This window comes from Gorilla gorilla, chromosome 9, assembly GCF_029281585.2.
Source record: "Gorilla gorilla gorilla isolate KB3781 chromosome 9, NHGRI_mGorGor1-v2.1_pri, whole genome shotgun sequence".
NCBI lineage: Eukaryota > Metazoa > Chordata > Mammalia > Primates > Hominidae > Gorilla > Gorilla gorilla.
Window position 1 is genome coordinate 10324280 of NC_073233.2, and position 13306 is coordinate 10337585.

At 41.3% G+C, this 13306-nt stretch overlaps 1 protein-coding gene across 5 annotated transcripts in view; it reads left to right on the plus strand.

Annotated features, from left to right (window-relative positions):
- The window catches only part of STIM1 (stromal interaction molecule 1), a 238412-nt gene that overhangs the window by 102582 nt on the left and 122524 nt on the right, over nucleotides 1-13306 (plus strand). For all 5 annotated transcript variants that reach the window (XM_004050497.5, XM_019036629.4, XM_019036628.4 and 2 more), the window contains exon 2: nucleotides 10577-10707. In XM_004050497.5, coding sequence (XP_004050545.1) covers nucleotides 10577-10707 — 131 coding nt within the window. The remainder of the gene's footprint in view (nucleotides 1-10576; nucleotides 10708-13306) is intronic.

Sequence of the window (13306 nt, forward strand, 5' to 3'; positions counted from 1 at the left end):
TTAGTGGAGGGAGATAGGTGATAAGCAAACCAAGGAATAAATATATCATGTGTCAGGTGGAATCAAATGCTATGAAAAATGAGAATCACAAGCTGTGTCCTCAGATATCTTCAAATAACTATAGTTGTAAACTGACTGAGGTAAGGCCATATGAGCTGCAAAGTCAGAATTGCTGGTGGAACTCAGAAGTATATCTCATTGCATTGCTCAACATGGACCTGTATATATAGTTGATGCTGTGGATTATTATTATTATTATTATTTTTGAGACAGATTCTTGCTCTGTTGCGCAGGCTGGAGTGCAGTGGTGTGGTCTTGGCTCACTGCAGCCTCTGCCTCCTGGGTTCAAGCCGTTCTCCTGCCTCAGCCTCCTGAGTAGTTGGGATTACAGGCGCCCGCCACCACGCCCGGCTAATTTTTTTGTATGTTTAGTAGATATGGGCTTTCACCATGTTGGCCAGGCTGGTCTCAAACTCCTGACCTTGCGATCCACCTGCCTCAGCCTCCCAAAGTGCTGAGATTACAAGGGTGAGCCACTGCGCCTGGCCTATTATTATTATTAATGTTGAGACAGGGTCTTGCTTTGTCATCAAGGTTGGAGTGCAGTGTCATGATCATGGCTGACACAGCCTGAAACTCCTGGACTCGAGCAGTCCTCCATTTCAGCCTCCCAAGTGGCTGGGACTACAGGTGCACACTAGCACACTGGGCTAATCAAAAATTTTTTTTTCTTCCTTTGTAGAGATGAGATCTCACTGTGTGGACCAGGCTGATTTTGAACTCTTGGCCTCATGTGATCTTCCTACCTTGGCCGCCAAAGTGCTGAAATTACAGGCATGAGCCACCAAGCCTGGCCAATGGATTTTTTTTTTTAGACGAAGTCTCACTCTGTCGCCAGGCTGGAGTGCAGTGGCGCAGTCTTGACTCACTGCAACCTCCACCTCCCGGGTTCAAGCGATTCTCCTGCCTCAGCCTTCCAAGTAGCTGGGACTACAGGCGCGTGCCACCATGCCCAGCTAATTTTTGTATTTTTAATAGAGACAGGGTTTAATAGAGACCATGTTGGCCAGGATGGTCTCAATCTCTTGACCTCATGATCCACCCATCTCAGCCTCCCAAGATGCTGGAATTACAGGCTTGAGCCACTGCTCCCAGCTGATTAATTTTTGATGAGCGACCTCAGGGAGAGAAGTGAGCTTGGTCAAAATTCAGAGCTTAGAAGCTGAGTGCAGTGGCAAAAGCCTATAATCCTAGCTATTTGGGAGGCTGAGGCAGGAGGATTGCTTGAGCCAGGAGTTTGAAACCAGCCTGGGCAACATAACAAGACCCCCCTCTCAAAAAGAAAAAGGAAGTTAGACCTTAGAATCTGTAGTGATTTGTGTTAGTGTTGCTTGGGCAGCCGAAACCAGTGCCAGTTTTGTCCAGAAGAAAAGATCTTTTGAATTCCTGCCCCCTGCTGAGAAGAGCTGGTCCTCTTTTGGATATGAGGACAAGTGGTTCTAACAGGCGCAGGAATATCTCTCAGATAGGCTGAGTCTTGCCTAGCCTAGGGGTATGACTCCTCTTTCTGTGGCTAGGCCTGCTGTGTGCCTCAGCTGAGATGTTATATTTCACTGGGGACCTTTCTTGGATACCTCCAGGTCTCAAACCTGTTCCTTTTTTAAGACTTCACATTTCCATAGTCAGGCGCAGTGGCTCACACCTGTAATTCCAGCACTTTGGGAGACTGAGGCGGGTGGATCACCTTAGGTCAGGAGTTTGAGACCAGCCTGGCCAACATGGTGAAACTCTGTCTGCACTAAAAATACAAAAATTAGCCAGGCGTGGCAGTGGAGGCTGAAGCAGGAGAATCGCTTGAACCCGGGAGGCAGAGGTTGCAGTGAGTCGAGATCAAGCTATTGCACTCCAGCCTGGGCCTGGGCGACAAGAGCAAAACTCTGTCTAAAAAAAAAAAAAAAAAAAAGACTTTACATTTCTAGCCAGAGCGTCCATCCCTTACTCCTCCCTCACCTCATCCCCATTCTAGGCCCCATGCTATTTTATCTCTTGAACTTCATGGTCCTTGACCAAATTTGAAAATCTTCCCAGGGCTAGTACTCTCAAGTCTTAGTCTTTTGATCCCTTTCCAAGAATGAGGGTGGATTCTAATCCCATCAAGAGTAGCTGCAGAATTTGCTAGTCCTGGCTGAGGAATAAGAGGTGAAGTGGGAGAAATTCTTCTTACTGATGGGGCCCCCGCTGCTAAAACTTGGCAATTTCCAATTCGTCCTATAGGGATGAAGTACTGTTTAGTGACGAGAAACAGAAAGTGGTTGGGAAAGTCGAAGCATTAGATGGACAGTGGATATTGGTGGTGGGAATTGGTGGGTTGTATTCAAGAATTCCCTTGACTTTTTGGGAGATACGGTTTTTTAATTAATTAATTCACACATTCTTCATTCATTCATTCATTTAGCCAGCACATACTGATTTCATACTTGACAGGGTAGATGGTAGTGGTAATATTATAATGGGCCCTGGGGGATAGAGTGAGTCAAGCTTGGTTCTTACCACTTGGATGTGGTATGTGAACAACTCATAACATGAGAATTAATATAACAGAGCTATGCACAAAGTGCTTTGGAGCATAGAACAGTGAACAGTGAATGATTAGCTCTGCCTGGAGAAAGGTGAGGAGATTTGGGCAGGAGGGAAAGGACTTTGTGTTTTTTTCTGCCAGTAGCTATCAAAGTGTAGTCTTTAGACCATGGCAGGTGGCAGCAAGGCCTTTTCAGGACATCCAGAAGATCAAAGCCGTTTCATAATAATATATTATTTGCCTTAAAAAAACTATGTATACCTTTGTACTGATGTTGCAAAAACAGTGGTAGGTAAAACTGCTGGCACCTTAACACAAATCAAACCAGTGGCACTGAACTACTAGTAATGACTGTATTCCTCACCTCCACACACTGTCAGTTAAAAAAAATAAAAGTTTTCAACAAAGAAGTAGAAATCATTAATTTTATTGAATTGCATCCCATGAGTTCATGCCTTTTAGTATTCTGTGTGATGAAATATAAGTATGCATAAAGCATTTCTGCTGCATGTAGAAGTTTGATGGTTATCTCAAGGAAAGCACTTGTGCAATTGAGTTGTGAGTTGACATACCTCTTTTTTTTCAGGCAGCACTATCATTACTTGAAAGAATACTTGATAGATAACTATGGTTATTCAGTATTTGGCAGACATTTTCTTGTAAATAAATGAAATGCATCTTCTGCTTTAAGGAAAACAACTGGTAGTATTTGTTGCCAATGATAAAATTCCAGCTTTTAAGTGAAAACTGGATTTTAGAAAACTTGTATCTGTCACTGTGAAATTGACAGTTTTCCTGGATTAAAAGCTTTTCTGATGAAATCAGTGGTGATATTAATAATTGTGGCTATTTTGATATTGTATAAATGAAAGTGTCAACATTTGGAAGCTCTGCACTAACTCCTAACCAATAGTTTCCAAATGACAAGTGCATCATGTTACAAAGTCACGCATGTATTAAAGATCCATTCAAAGTGTAAGATAGACCAATGGATTTTAATGTTAGAGGGTACAAAAAGTTTATTCATATAGTTTGGGATTTCACATTGCAACTAACCTTTAAGAAACCTACCGCTTATTGAGTTTGGGTATAGTCTTGTATAAGGTATCCACAATAGTCTGACTAGTAAAATATTCCTGTCTTTTCCAACTGCATATCTATGTTTTGATCTTTAGTCAAAACAACACATCACAATAGGTTGAATGTAGCTATAAGATTATATCTGTCTTCTATTAAGCCAGACATTTAAAAGATTTGCAAAAACGTACAATTCTACCCTTCTCGAGATTTTTCAGAAAACAATTATTTTCCATAAAAATATTATTTACATTAATATGTAAGAGATTTATTATTGTTCTAAAATAAATTAAAGAGAGCCTGGAGAGCAGTAGCAGCCTGGCTGTCATCACCATGTCCCTGAAAGGTGATTTTCTTTTTTTGGAGACAGGGTCTCACTGTTGCCCAGGCTGTAGTGCAGTGGTGCAATCACAGCTCATTGCAGCCTCAACATCCTGCCCTCAAGTGATCCTCCTACTTCAGCCTCCTGAGTAGCTGGGACTACAGGCATGCACCACTATGCTTGGCTTTTATAGAGATGGGGTCTCACTATGTTGCCCAGACAGATTTTGAACTCCTGGGCTCAAGCAATGCCTCAGCCTCCCAAAGTGCTGGGATTATAGGTAGTGAGCCACTGTACCTGGCCCTGCAGGCTGATTTTGACAGTGTTGCAGAAGATGTGAGGAAGCTGAAAACACGACCAGATGAGGAAGGACTGAAACAACTCTATGGGCTTTAGAAACAAGCTATAACTGGGGACATTAATATTGAGTGTTCAGGAATGCTAGATTTAAAAGGCAAGGCCAAATGAGAAGCATTGAATTTCCAAAATGGGATATCAAAGGACAATGTGATGAGTGTGTATATATATATATATATATATATATATATATATATATATATATACATTTTTTTTTTGAGACAGAGTCTTGCTCTGTTGCCCAGGCTGGAGTGCAATGGCACGATCTCCGCTCACTGCAACCTCCACCTCCCGGGTTCAAGCGATTATCCTGCCTCAGTCTCCTGAGTAGCTGGGATTACAGGTGTGCCCCACCACGCCTGGCTAATTTTTGTATTTTTTAGTAGAGATGGGGTTTCTCCATGTTGGTCATGCTGGTCTTGAACTCCTGACCTTGTGATCCGCCTGCCTCGGCCTCCTAAGATGCTGGGATTACAGGCGTGAGCCACTGCGCCCGGCCAAATACCTGTATTTCTAAGCAAAGGAGCTGATAGAAAAAGGTTGAATTTAGGATAAAGCATAGGAGAAAATTGTCCTTTGGAAGCCTTCATACTGGTATCATGACCTAACATTTAGAGGGGGAAATGCACTTTTAACTCTATGTATCATCTACATTTTTGCTGTTAGCATGAATTGTAATAATTAGGAGTAAATTGAAACTACCTAGTTAACTAAACTGTGGTTACTTAAACTAGGTGTCTGTAAAAGTTCTTTTAGAAAAGTGTCTTATATTTTATTTTTATAGATTTAGGGGTTACAAATGCAGTTTTGTTACATGGATATATTGTGTATTGGTGAAGCCTGGGCTTTTAGTGTACCTAGTGTATCCATCACCCAAATAGGGTACATTGTACCCAAAAGGTAGTTTCTTGTCCCTTACCGTCCTCCCCCACCCCTGGCAACTTTTCGAAGTCTCCACTGCCTCCAGGGACTCTCCATGTCCCCCTATACACATTGTTTGGCTTCTACTTGTAGGTGGCAATATGTGATGTTTGATTTTCTGTTTCTCAGTTGTTTCACTTCAGATAGCGGCCTCCAGTTCCATCCACGTTGCTGCAAAAGACATGATTTCATTCTTCTTTTATGGCTGAGTAGTATTGTGTGTGTGTGTGTGTGTGTGTGTGTGTGTGTATAAAAATAATATTTTCTTTATGCAGTCATCCATTGATGGACACTAAAGTTGATTCTATGTCTTGGTATTGTGAATAGTGCCGCAACAGACATGAGTGGTGGCTATCTCTTTATATAATGATTTATTATCCTTTCTTATCCTTTGGCTAGCTGCCTAATTTTGGTCCTTTGGGAGATCTCCATACTGTTTTTCATAGAGGTTGTACTGGTGCATTCCCCTAACAGTGTATGAGTATTTCCTTTTCTCTGCATCCTCACCAACATCTGTTGTTTATTGACTTTTTAGAAAAGTCTTGCTCTGGGAGTATGTATACAAAGACTTTAACAATTGTTTGTTATTTTGGCTTATCTGTTCTACAGTGAGTTTAGTGTTACTCGTTTAGTGTTCATCTGTTTTGATTATTAAGAAGAAATAAAATGAATTAATAACTAAATATAAAAATTTGTGTTTTACTTTCCCTTTTTAATTAAAAATTTTGTGGAAATTTTATTTGAAATGCTCTGATCTGTACCTTATGAAACATATTATCAATCTAGAAAAAATCTTACTGAGGCAGTTTGCAAAAGTTTTATGTTGCTAAATATTCATTAACGCAATGTAGGTAATTAAATTTTAACTTTTATTTTGAGTTTAGGGATACAAGTATAGGTTTGCTACATAACTAAGCTTCTGACATGGGGTTTGTTGCACAGATTATTTCATCACCCAGGTATTAATCCTAGTACCCATTAGTTATTTTTCCTCATCCTCTTCCTCCTCCCACCCTCCACCCTCCGAAAGGCCCCAGTGTGTGTTGTTTCCCTCTGTGTGTCCATATGTTCTCATCATTTAGCTCCTACTTAGAAGTGAGAACATGTGGTATTTGGTTTTCTGTTCCTGTGTTCTTTTGCTAAGGATAATGACCTCCATCTCCATTCATGTCCCTGCAAAGGACATGATCTCGTTCTTTTTTTTATGGCTGCATCTGTTTTACTTTCTAATATGGTAAATATTAAACAGTTCTTTGTAATTAAAAGACGTTATGCATATAAAAGGGTCCTGAGACCAAAAAGTTTAAAAACATATGCCTATGCTATTTTCTTTGCCTAGAACTCTTCTCTTTTTTCTCTAGAGAAATCCTACACATAGTTGTAGAGTTAATATTTAGGTATTCATTTTAAAAAAACGTTTACTGAGCATCTTATCAAGAACCTGGCTTTTTGTTGCTGTTGGGGACATGGTACCAATCCCTTATGGAGATCACAGTCTGGTGGGGAAGACACATTAAACCCAGTATGTTGAATGTTACCAGTGATAGCATATAAATGTTGTGGGAGTACAGGCTGCTGTCAGAGTCTTGCAAAGAGCCACTTTCCCACTCACTTGGAACATATGACTGGTCAGTTTGATTGGATTATACCTCCTATATTTGATTCTTCATAGTCAGACAGGGAAAGTGGCCGAAGTTAAAAGAAGATGGGAACTGTTTACTTGCTGCTCTGGGGGTAAAGAAGGATACTTCAAATGTATTAAATGTCAGCCTACACCAGGCCCTATGCTGGATGTTTTAACAAATGTGATTTTATTTTTAAAAAGTCTGTGCAGCAGATTATTATCCTTATTTTGCAAATGAGAAATTGGAGGCTCAAATAAATTAACTTGTCCAATATCTTATGGTTTGTAATTGGTGAAGATGGGATTTTGATAGTGTTCTGACTCTAAGTCCAGGCTTTTTCACTGTAGTTATGTGTTGCTAAATGGATGGCTCTTTGAAGGTATTTCCAGATGGTTGTGGGAAACCTTGCCAGATTGGAATGCGTAAGAGAAGGTAGGAAAGGTCTCAGGAAGAACAGAGAGACTGCTTAGGACATGCTTGGTTGAAGGAATTATTTGTGAGTTTTGGCTGACATGGTTTTTCTGTACAGGATTCAATGGCCATAGGAGAATCAAGCTTTTGTACTCCCTAACCCTCAATCCCTTTAATCGTTCTCTATGTCAGCTGATGCTAGCAGCAAAGGTCACCTGTCTGTCTGATTAGGTTACAAACCAGAGACTGGGTATTTGAAGCCCAAACTTCTTGGATCTTGTAGGTTTTTGGGAAAGGTGCTGGTTAATTGACCTCAGGCCAGTGGTGCAGCCTGGAGGCCCCAAACCCTAGAGCTTGGTAAACTGTTTCCATTATTTTAAAAAGCCTATTAGAAGTTTTGCTTTACGTAGGATATGTGTGGATACAGGCTAATGAAAAGATTGGATTTCTATCTTTCTTTAATTCTTTTTTTTTTTTTTGAGACAGGGTCTTGCTCTGTTGCCCAGGCTGGAGTTCAGTGGCACAAACATGGATCACTGCAGCCTCAACCTCGTGGGCTCAAGCGATCCTCCTACCTCAGCCTCCTGAGTAGCTGGGACCACAGGTGTGTGCCATCATGCCTGGCTAATTTTTTACATTTTTGTAAAGACAGGGTTTCACCATGTTGCCCAGGCTAGTCTTTTAACTCCGGGGCTCAAGGGAACTCCCACCTCAGCCTCCCAAAGTGCTGGGATTACAGGTGTGAGCCACCACAGCCAGCCTTGGATTTCTTTCTTTTAGGTCAATCCAATATGATTTAGGTATGCTACCTATGATATTCTAGAACAGGGTTCAACAAACTATGGCCTGTGGGCCAAATCCAGTTTACTGCCTGCTTTTATAAATAAAGTTTTATTAGAACACATTCAAGTTCATTCACTTATATTTTGTCTACGGATGCTTTTGTGCTACAATGGCAGAGTTAAGTTGTGCAACAGAGACTATATGGCTGACAGATCCTAAGTTGTTTACTATCTGGCCATTTACAGAAAAATTTGCTGATACTTAATTATGATCCTTTCTATCATGGCACTTAGCACATAGTGTTTTAATTGCTTGTCTCTCCCACTTTTGTAATTAGCCTTCTGAGAGAAAAACGAGATATGATTCATGTTTTTATGCCCCATGCTGATCACAGGGCCTGATATATGAAGAACATTCAATAAATGTTTAAATGGGCATATCATGGGCTGATCAAAAAGCTCTAATATGCAATTATATATGTTTTTGTTGGTGAGGTAGTAGAGAAACAATGCCTTAATCTTTGGGTGTATTCTGCTCTCTCCCTAAGTTCCCACTACCCCTTCATCCCACTCCCCAATTTAGCAGAACAAATGTAGAGAGAAATAAGTTTATGCAGAGATATTTCTTTTTGTATGCATACTGTTCATCATACTTTTTTTCTTTTATCAAACCGTTGCAGGCTGGGCGTCGTGGCCCATGCCTGTAATCCCAGCACTTCGGGAGGCCGAGGTGGGCGGATCACTTGAGGTCAGGACTTCGAGACTGGCCTGGCCAACATGCTGAAACCCCGTCTCTACTAAAAATACAAAAAATTAGCCGGGCGTGGTGGCGCATGCCTGTAATCCCAGCTCCTCGGAAGGCTGAGGCAGGAGAATTGCTTGAGCCCAGGGAGCGAAGGTTGCAGTGAGCAGAGATCATGCCACTGCACTCAAACCTGGGCAACAGGGTGAGACTCTGTCTCAAAAAACAAACAAACAAACAAAAAACCAAAAAAAACCCCATTTCTTCAATGTTCTTCTTGCCCATATTATCACCTGTGGCTTCTAAAAGATGAAAGCAACACAAGGCCAGCTATCTGGTCACCCTAGCAAAAAGGCAGTGGTGAAAATGGAATTTTGAAGTGCTGGCCTGGGAGTCAGCAGACTTGGGCTCTCACTGTGGCTCTTTAGCTGCCTTTGACTTTGGCACATCACTTAACATTGGTGAGCTTCAATGTTCAACATACTTCTATTGAATCACATCTGGAACACTTTAAAATTTAATATTTATACTCCTCCCTTATTTTGAAAAGGATTTGAATAACTAGCAAGAGGTAGAGAGGTGACCTGTCTAGTCTTATCACTGTCTTTGGCTGGCAGACAAGTAGATGATTAAATGGATTAGGGTATTTTAGGTCTTTGATTAGTGCCTTCTAAAAGGCGTCACAACCACAGCCTCTTCAACCTGTCCTTACTTTCTGTCCTGTGACAGCTTCTTCTGTTGCCTAGGAAGTTAAGATCTATCTTCTTTGAGGGTCATCTGAAAAGTATTTTGCCAAGGAAGTAGTTGTCGAGATCCAGGTCAAAAGGAAAGAGGAATTTTAGCATCTAGGAATTGGAAGAAATACTAGAAACTTCAGTCAAAATACCTTTTTCAAATAGTGATCTTGAGGCCTGGAGAAGAGAAATGACCTCCCTAGATCACATGGTAGAGCTAAGCCTAGATTTCAGGTTCTTCCTATTGTGTGCATCATTCAGACTAGGTGTTTTCCAGGCTTGTAAGAGAGGACTAGGTGTCACAGAAAGAGCTAAGGTGGCCTAGGCTCTTGTCCTGGTTTTACTGCTACATGGACATGTAATGGTAGGCAGAAGAAACCGTATCCCAGACCACGTAAGGTGTTGTATCAGATGAGCTCAGGACCTTCAGATATCTAAAAAATATTTGCCTGATATAACTGTCTATGAGAAGGCATGAGATGTGAGAGGTTTCCCCAGTCAATGGCTGACCTTATATGTATCAGCACTGACAAAATGAACAAAAAGGAAAATTACACATTATGTGGGCACTGGGACTAATTGGCTGTTGTTCTGTTTCCAGAAAGATTATGTTGATTTACATTTGTGTATTTGGCTGATTAAAAATAATAGCTCAATTGAATATGTATTTCTTTGATTACTAATGAGGCCAAATTTTTTCCTGTGTTCATTGGCTATTTATGTTTTCTCTCATTTGTGAGTTACTGATTCACATTCTTGTCTAGATCCCAGTATACTCCCAGTCCTATGCAAGACTTCCCTGCCAAGAAACTATTAGGGTGATAAAGCATTGTCCTTGTGGGGGAGCTCAGCATTTTCTTGGGGAGACAGTTAAAGTCTAGATGAAACACCTCTGTCACTGTACAAGTAGCCAGTTAAGTGCCTACATGAAGAGTCCGATGCTAGAAGCTAAGGATGCTGACACAGGTGGGTGATAGGTTCTGGGTGGCAGCTCTGAGTAATTTTGTCTATTGCTTTTCTTACACAGAGTTTTGCCGAATTGACAAGCCCCTGTGTCACAGTGAGGATGAGAAACTCAGCTTCGAGGCAGTCCGTAACATCCACAAACTGATGGACGATGATGCCAATGGTGATGTGGATGTGGAAGAAAGTGATGAGGTGAGCTCTCCCATCCTGCTATGGCTCTCTTTTCTTCCTGTGTGAATTAGTCTTTGAAAGCTACTTAGACAGCCTCTTCCCTGGGGAGAGATGTTCTCTGCTGGCTTGTTCTTTAGGAACTCATCCCTATCAGGGAAGATGGCTCCCAGAAGAGCAGCCCTCCAGGAGTCAGCCTGTCAGAGTGTAGGCTTTATGCTTGTGTCTGTGCCTGGGCTGGCTGCCCCCTGCCTACTGGCTAGTTGTGTAACACTGACTAAGCTGTGTTGTTTGGGAGGGAGAGAGATCCCTGAGGCTGGTCTCTATGGTTTCCTTGGATCCTTCTTGCAATCCTGCTATAGATGGAGGGCATCAGTCTGTTCTCAGCCCTGTGTTGGCATGAGGGATAGAAGATAAGACACCCAGATCCTGCCCTCTGGGAGTTTATACTCTATTTGGGAAGAAGAAACAAATTGTTTTAGAAAGATCATTCTGAATTCCAGGCTGAAGTTTTTGGGAGCCAGTTGAGTGGTCTAGATAGTAAGAGTTAGAGGAGTCTCTAAATGGAAAAAAGCTCTATTGTTGTTTCATCTTTTGGCATTATTGTACCTGTGGCTCAGCAGATCCCAGAGTATAAGGTCATTATGTGTGAAAAGATTTAAAAATTTGTTCATTTAAAGCTCAACATATACCAGTAGTTTGGTGAAGCTACCAAGTTATGCCAAATCTTCAATAGTGATGTAGTTATATCATGATGGGGGAGATAGCCCCATTCTCTCTTTCCTGCCAGCCTACCTTTGAGTTTTGAGTTCAATTTTGGATCCCACATTGTCAGATCCAATGTGAGGAACAGTGAGGGCCTATACAGAGAGGAGTGACATGAGTGATGAAGAGTTTGGAAAGTATGAAACAAAGAGCATTCAACACAATTATGTTTATTAAGCGTCTATGTACCATGCACTGTGCTAGGCGTGGAGATGGGACAGTAAATAAAACAGATACAGTCTGTCTTTATATAACTTAAAGTCTAGTGAAGAGACTTTAGCCTGGAGAAGAGGAGACTCAGGTAATATAATTTCTATCTTTAAATACATAAGAAGTAAATCAATCAGACTTAAGTAATGATGATAGTAAAGTGAAAACCATGATACTAGCTCTCATTGATTGAACTCTTACCTTATGCCAGTCACAGTGTTAAGCTTTTTGCATAGTTACTCTTTTAACTTCAACAGATTTATGAAGTTGGTATTATTACTAGGGTATGGAGCCTTAGAAAGGTTAAGCATTTTCTTCAGGGACACAGTGAATATCAGTGCAGATCTGATTTCAAAGCCCATGCTCTTAAGTACTGCTGTATTGTTTCTCCTATTCTAAGAGCAGAACCAGGTCCAAAGTAAAGTGGGGAAAGTAAAAAGTAGGCATTTTCTTTTAGAATAAAGAATTGACTAACAGTGAGAGCTATCTTGTCATAGAAGAGGCTTCCTTTGTAGACAGTGAACTCCCTATCACTGAAGATGGGCAAGTAGCATACAGAACTCCACTGAATCTGGGTGTGGTGGCTCATGCCTGTAATCCCAGCACTTCGGGAGGCCAAGGCAGGAGGATAGCTTGAGGCCAAAAATTTGAGACTAGCCTGGACAACACAGCGAGACCCTGTCTCTAAAAAAAAAAAAATTGGCTGGGTGTGGTGGCATACACCTGTAGTCTCAGCTACTCTAAGGCTGAGGCTGGAGGATCACTTGAACCTAGGAGGTCGAGGCTGTGGTGCACTATGATCATGCCATTGCACTCCAGCCTGGGCAACAGAGCAAGACCCTGTCTCTAAAACAAAACAAAACACAAAACAAAACACAAAATTCACTGATTGGTCAACAGAGGGGATTTGTCTGTAAGGATGAACCAGATAATGTTTAAGGAATTTAAAGGAAGAGGAAAAATAGACTTCCTGGATAAAAAATAAAATTTGGAAGAATGGAAAGGGTTGGGCTTACTGAGTAGTGGAGAATCAGTGTGAGCAAAGCTGTAGAGGTAGTAAGAAATATAGTGGGTTGGTTTGGTTAGACAGGGACTGTGGTAGAAAACCACAGAACAAAAAGTTGGAAAGGAAAGTGGGGCCCAGGCTGAGATATGTATACTTGTTGAACCAGGCAACTGTAGGTTCTTGAGCAAAGACAACGACCATGATGTAAGTATCTGAAATTTGGTTACATCCAGAAGTGTCACTGACCTGTAAAGGATCAAAATTTTATTTGTCTAACCTGAGAATACAGCCATGTTCCTGGGGGTGAATGAGGCCTAGTGGCATCCTGATCACTGTCCCAGGGCCTGGCCAGAAAACTGGGGAATGGATGAAGAAGGTGATGTAACCCAAGATCTATAAATTCTTGGATATCTTTGTTATATGCTCCTCATCCTTTTTTTTTTTTTTTTTTTTTGTTACATCCTGCTGAGTTGCTTTGTCAATGAGGGGAGGAATAAAATGTTCTTTTTAGAGGAATGTTACCACAACAAAAAGCTCATCAGCACAAACTGTTCCGAAATAACACAAAAACTGTTACCCTGCTCTTCTCTGCGCCAGTGGTGAGCTGTTCTTTTTCAGTATAGTTTTTGCCTTGCCTTGGTT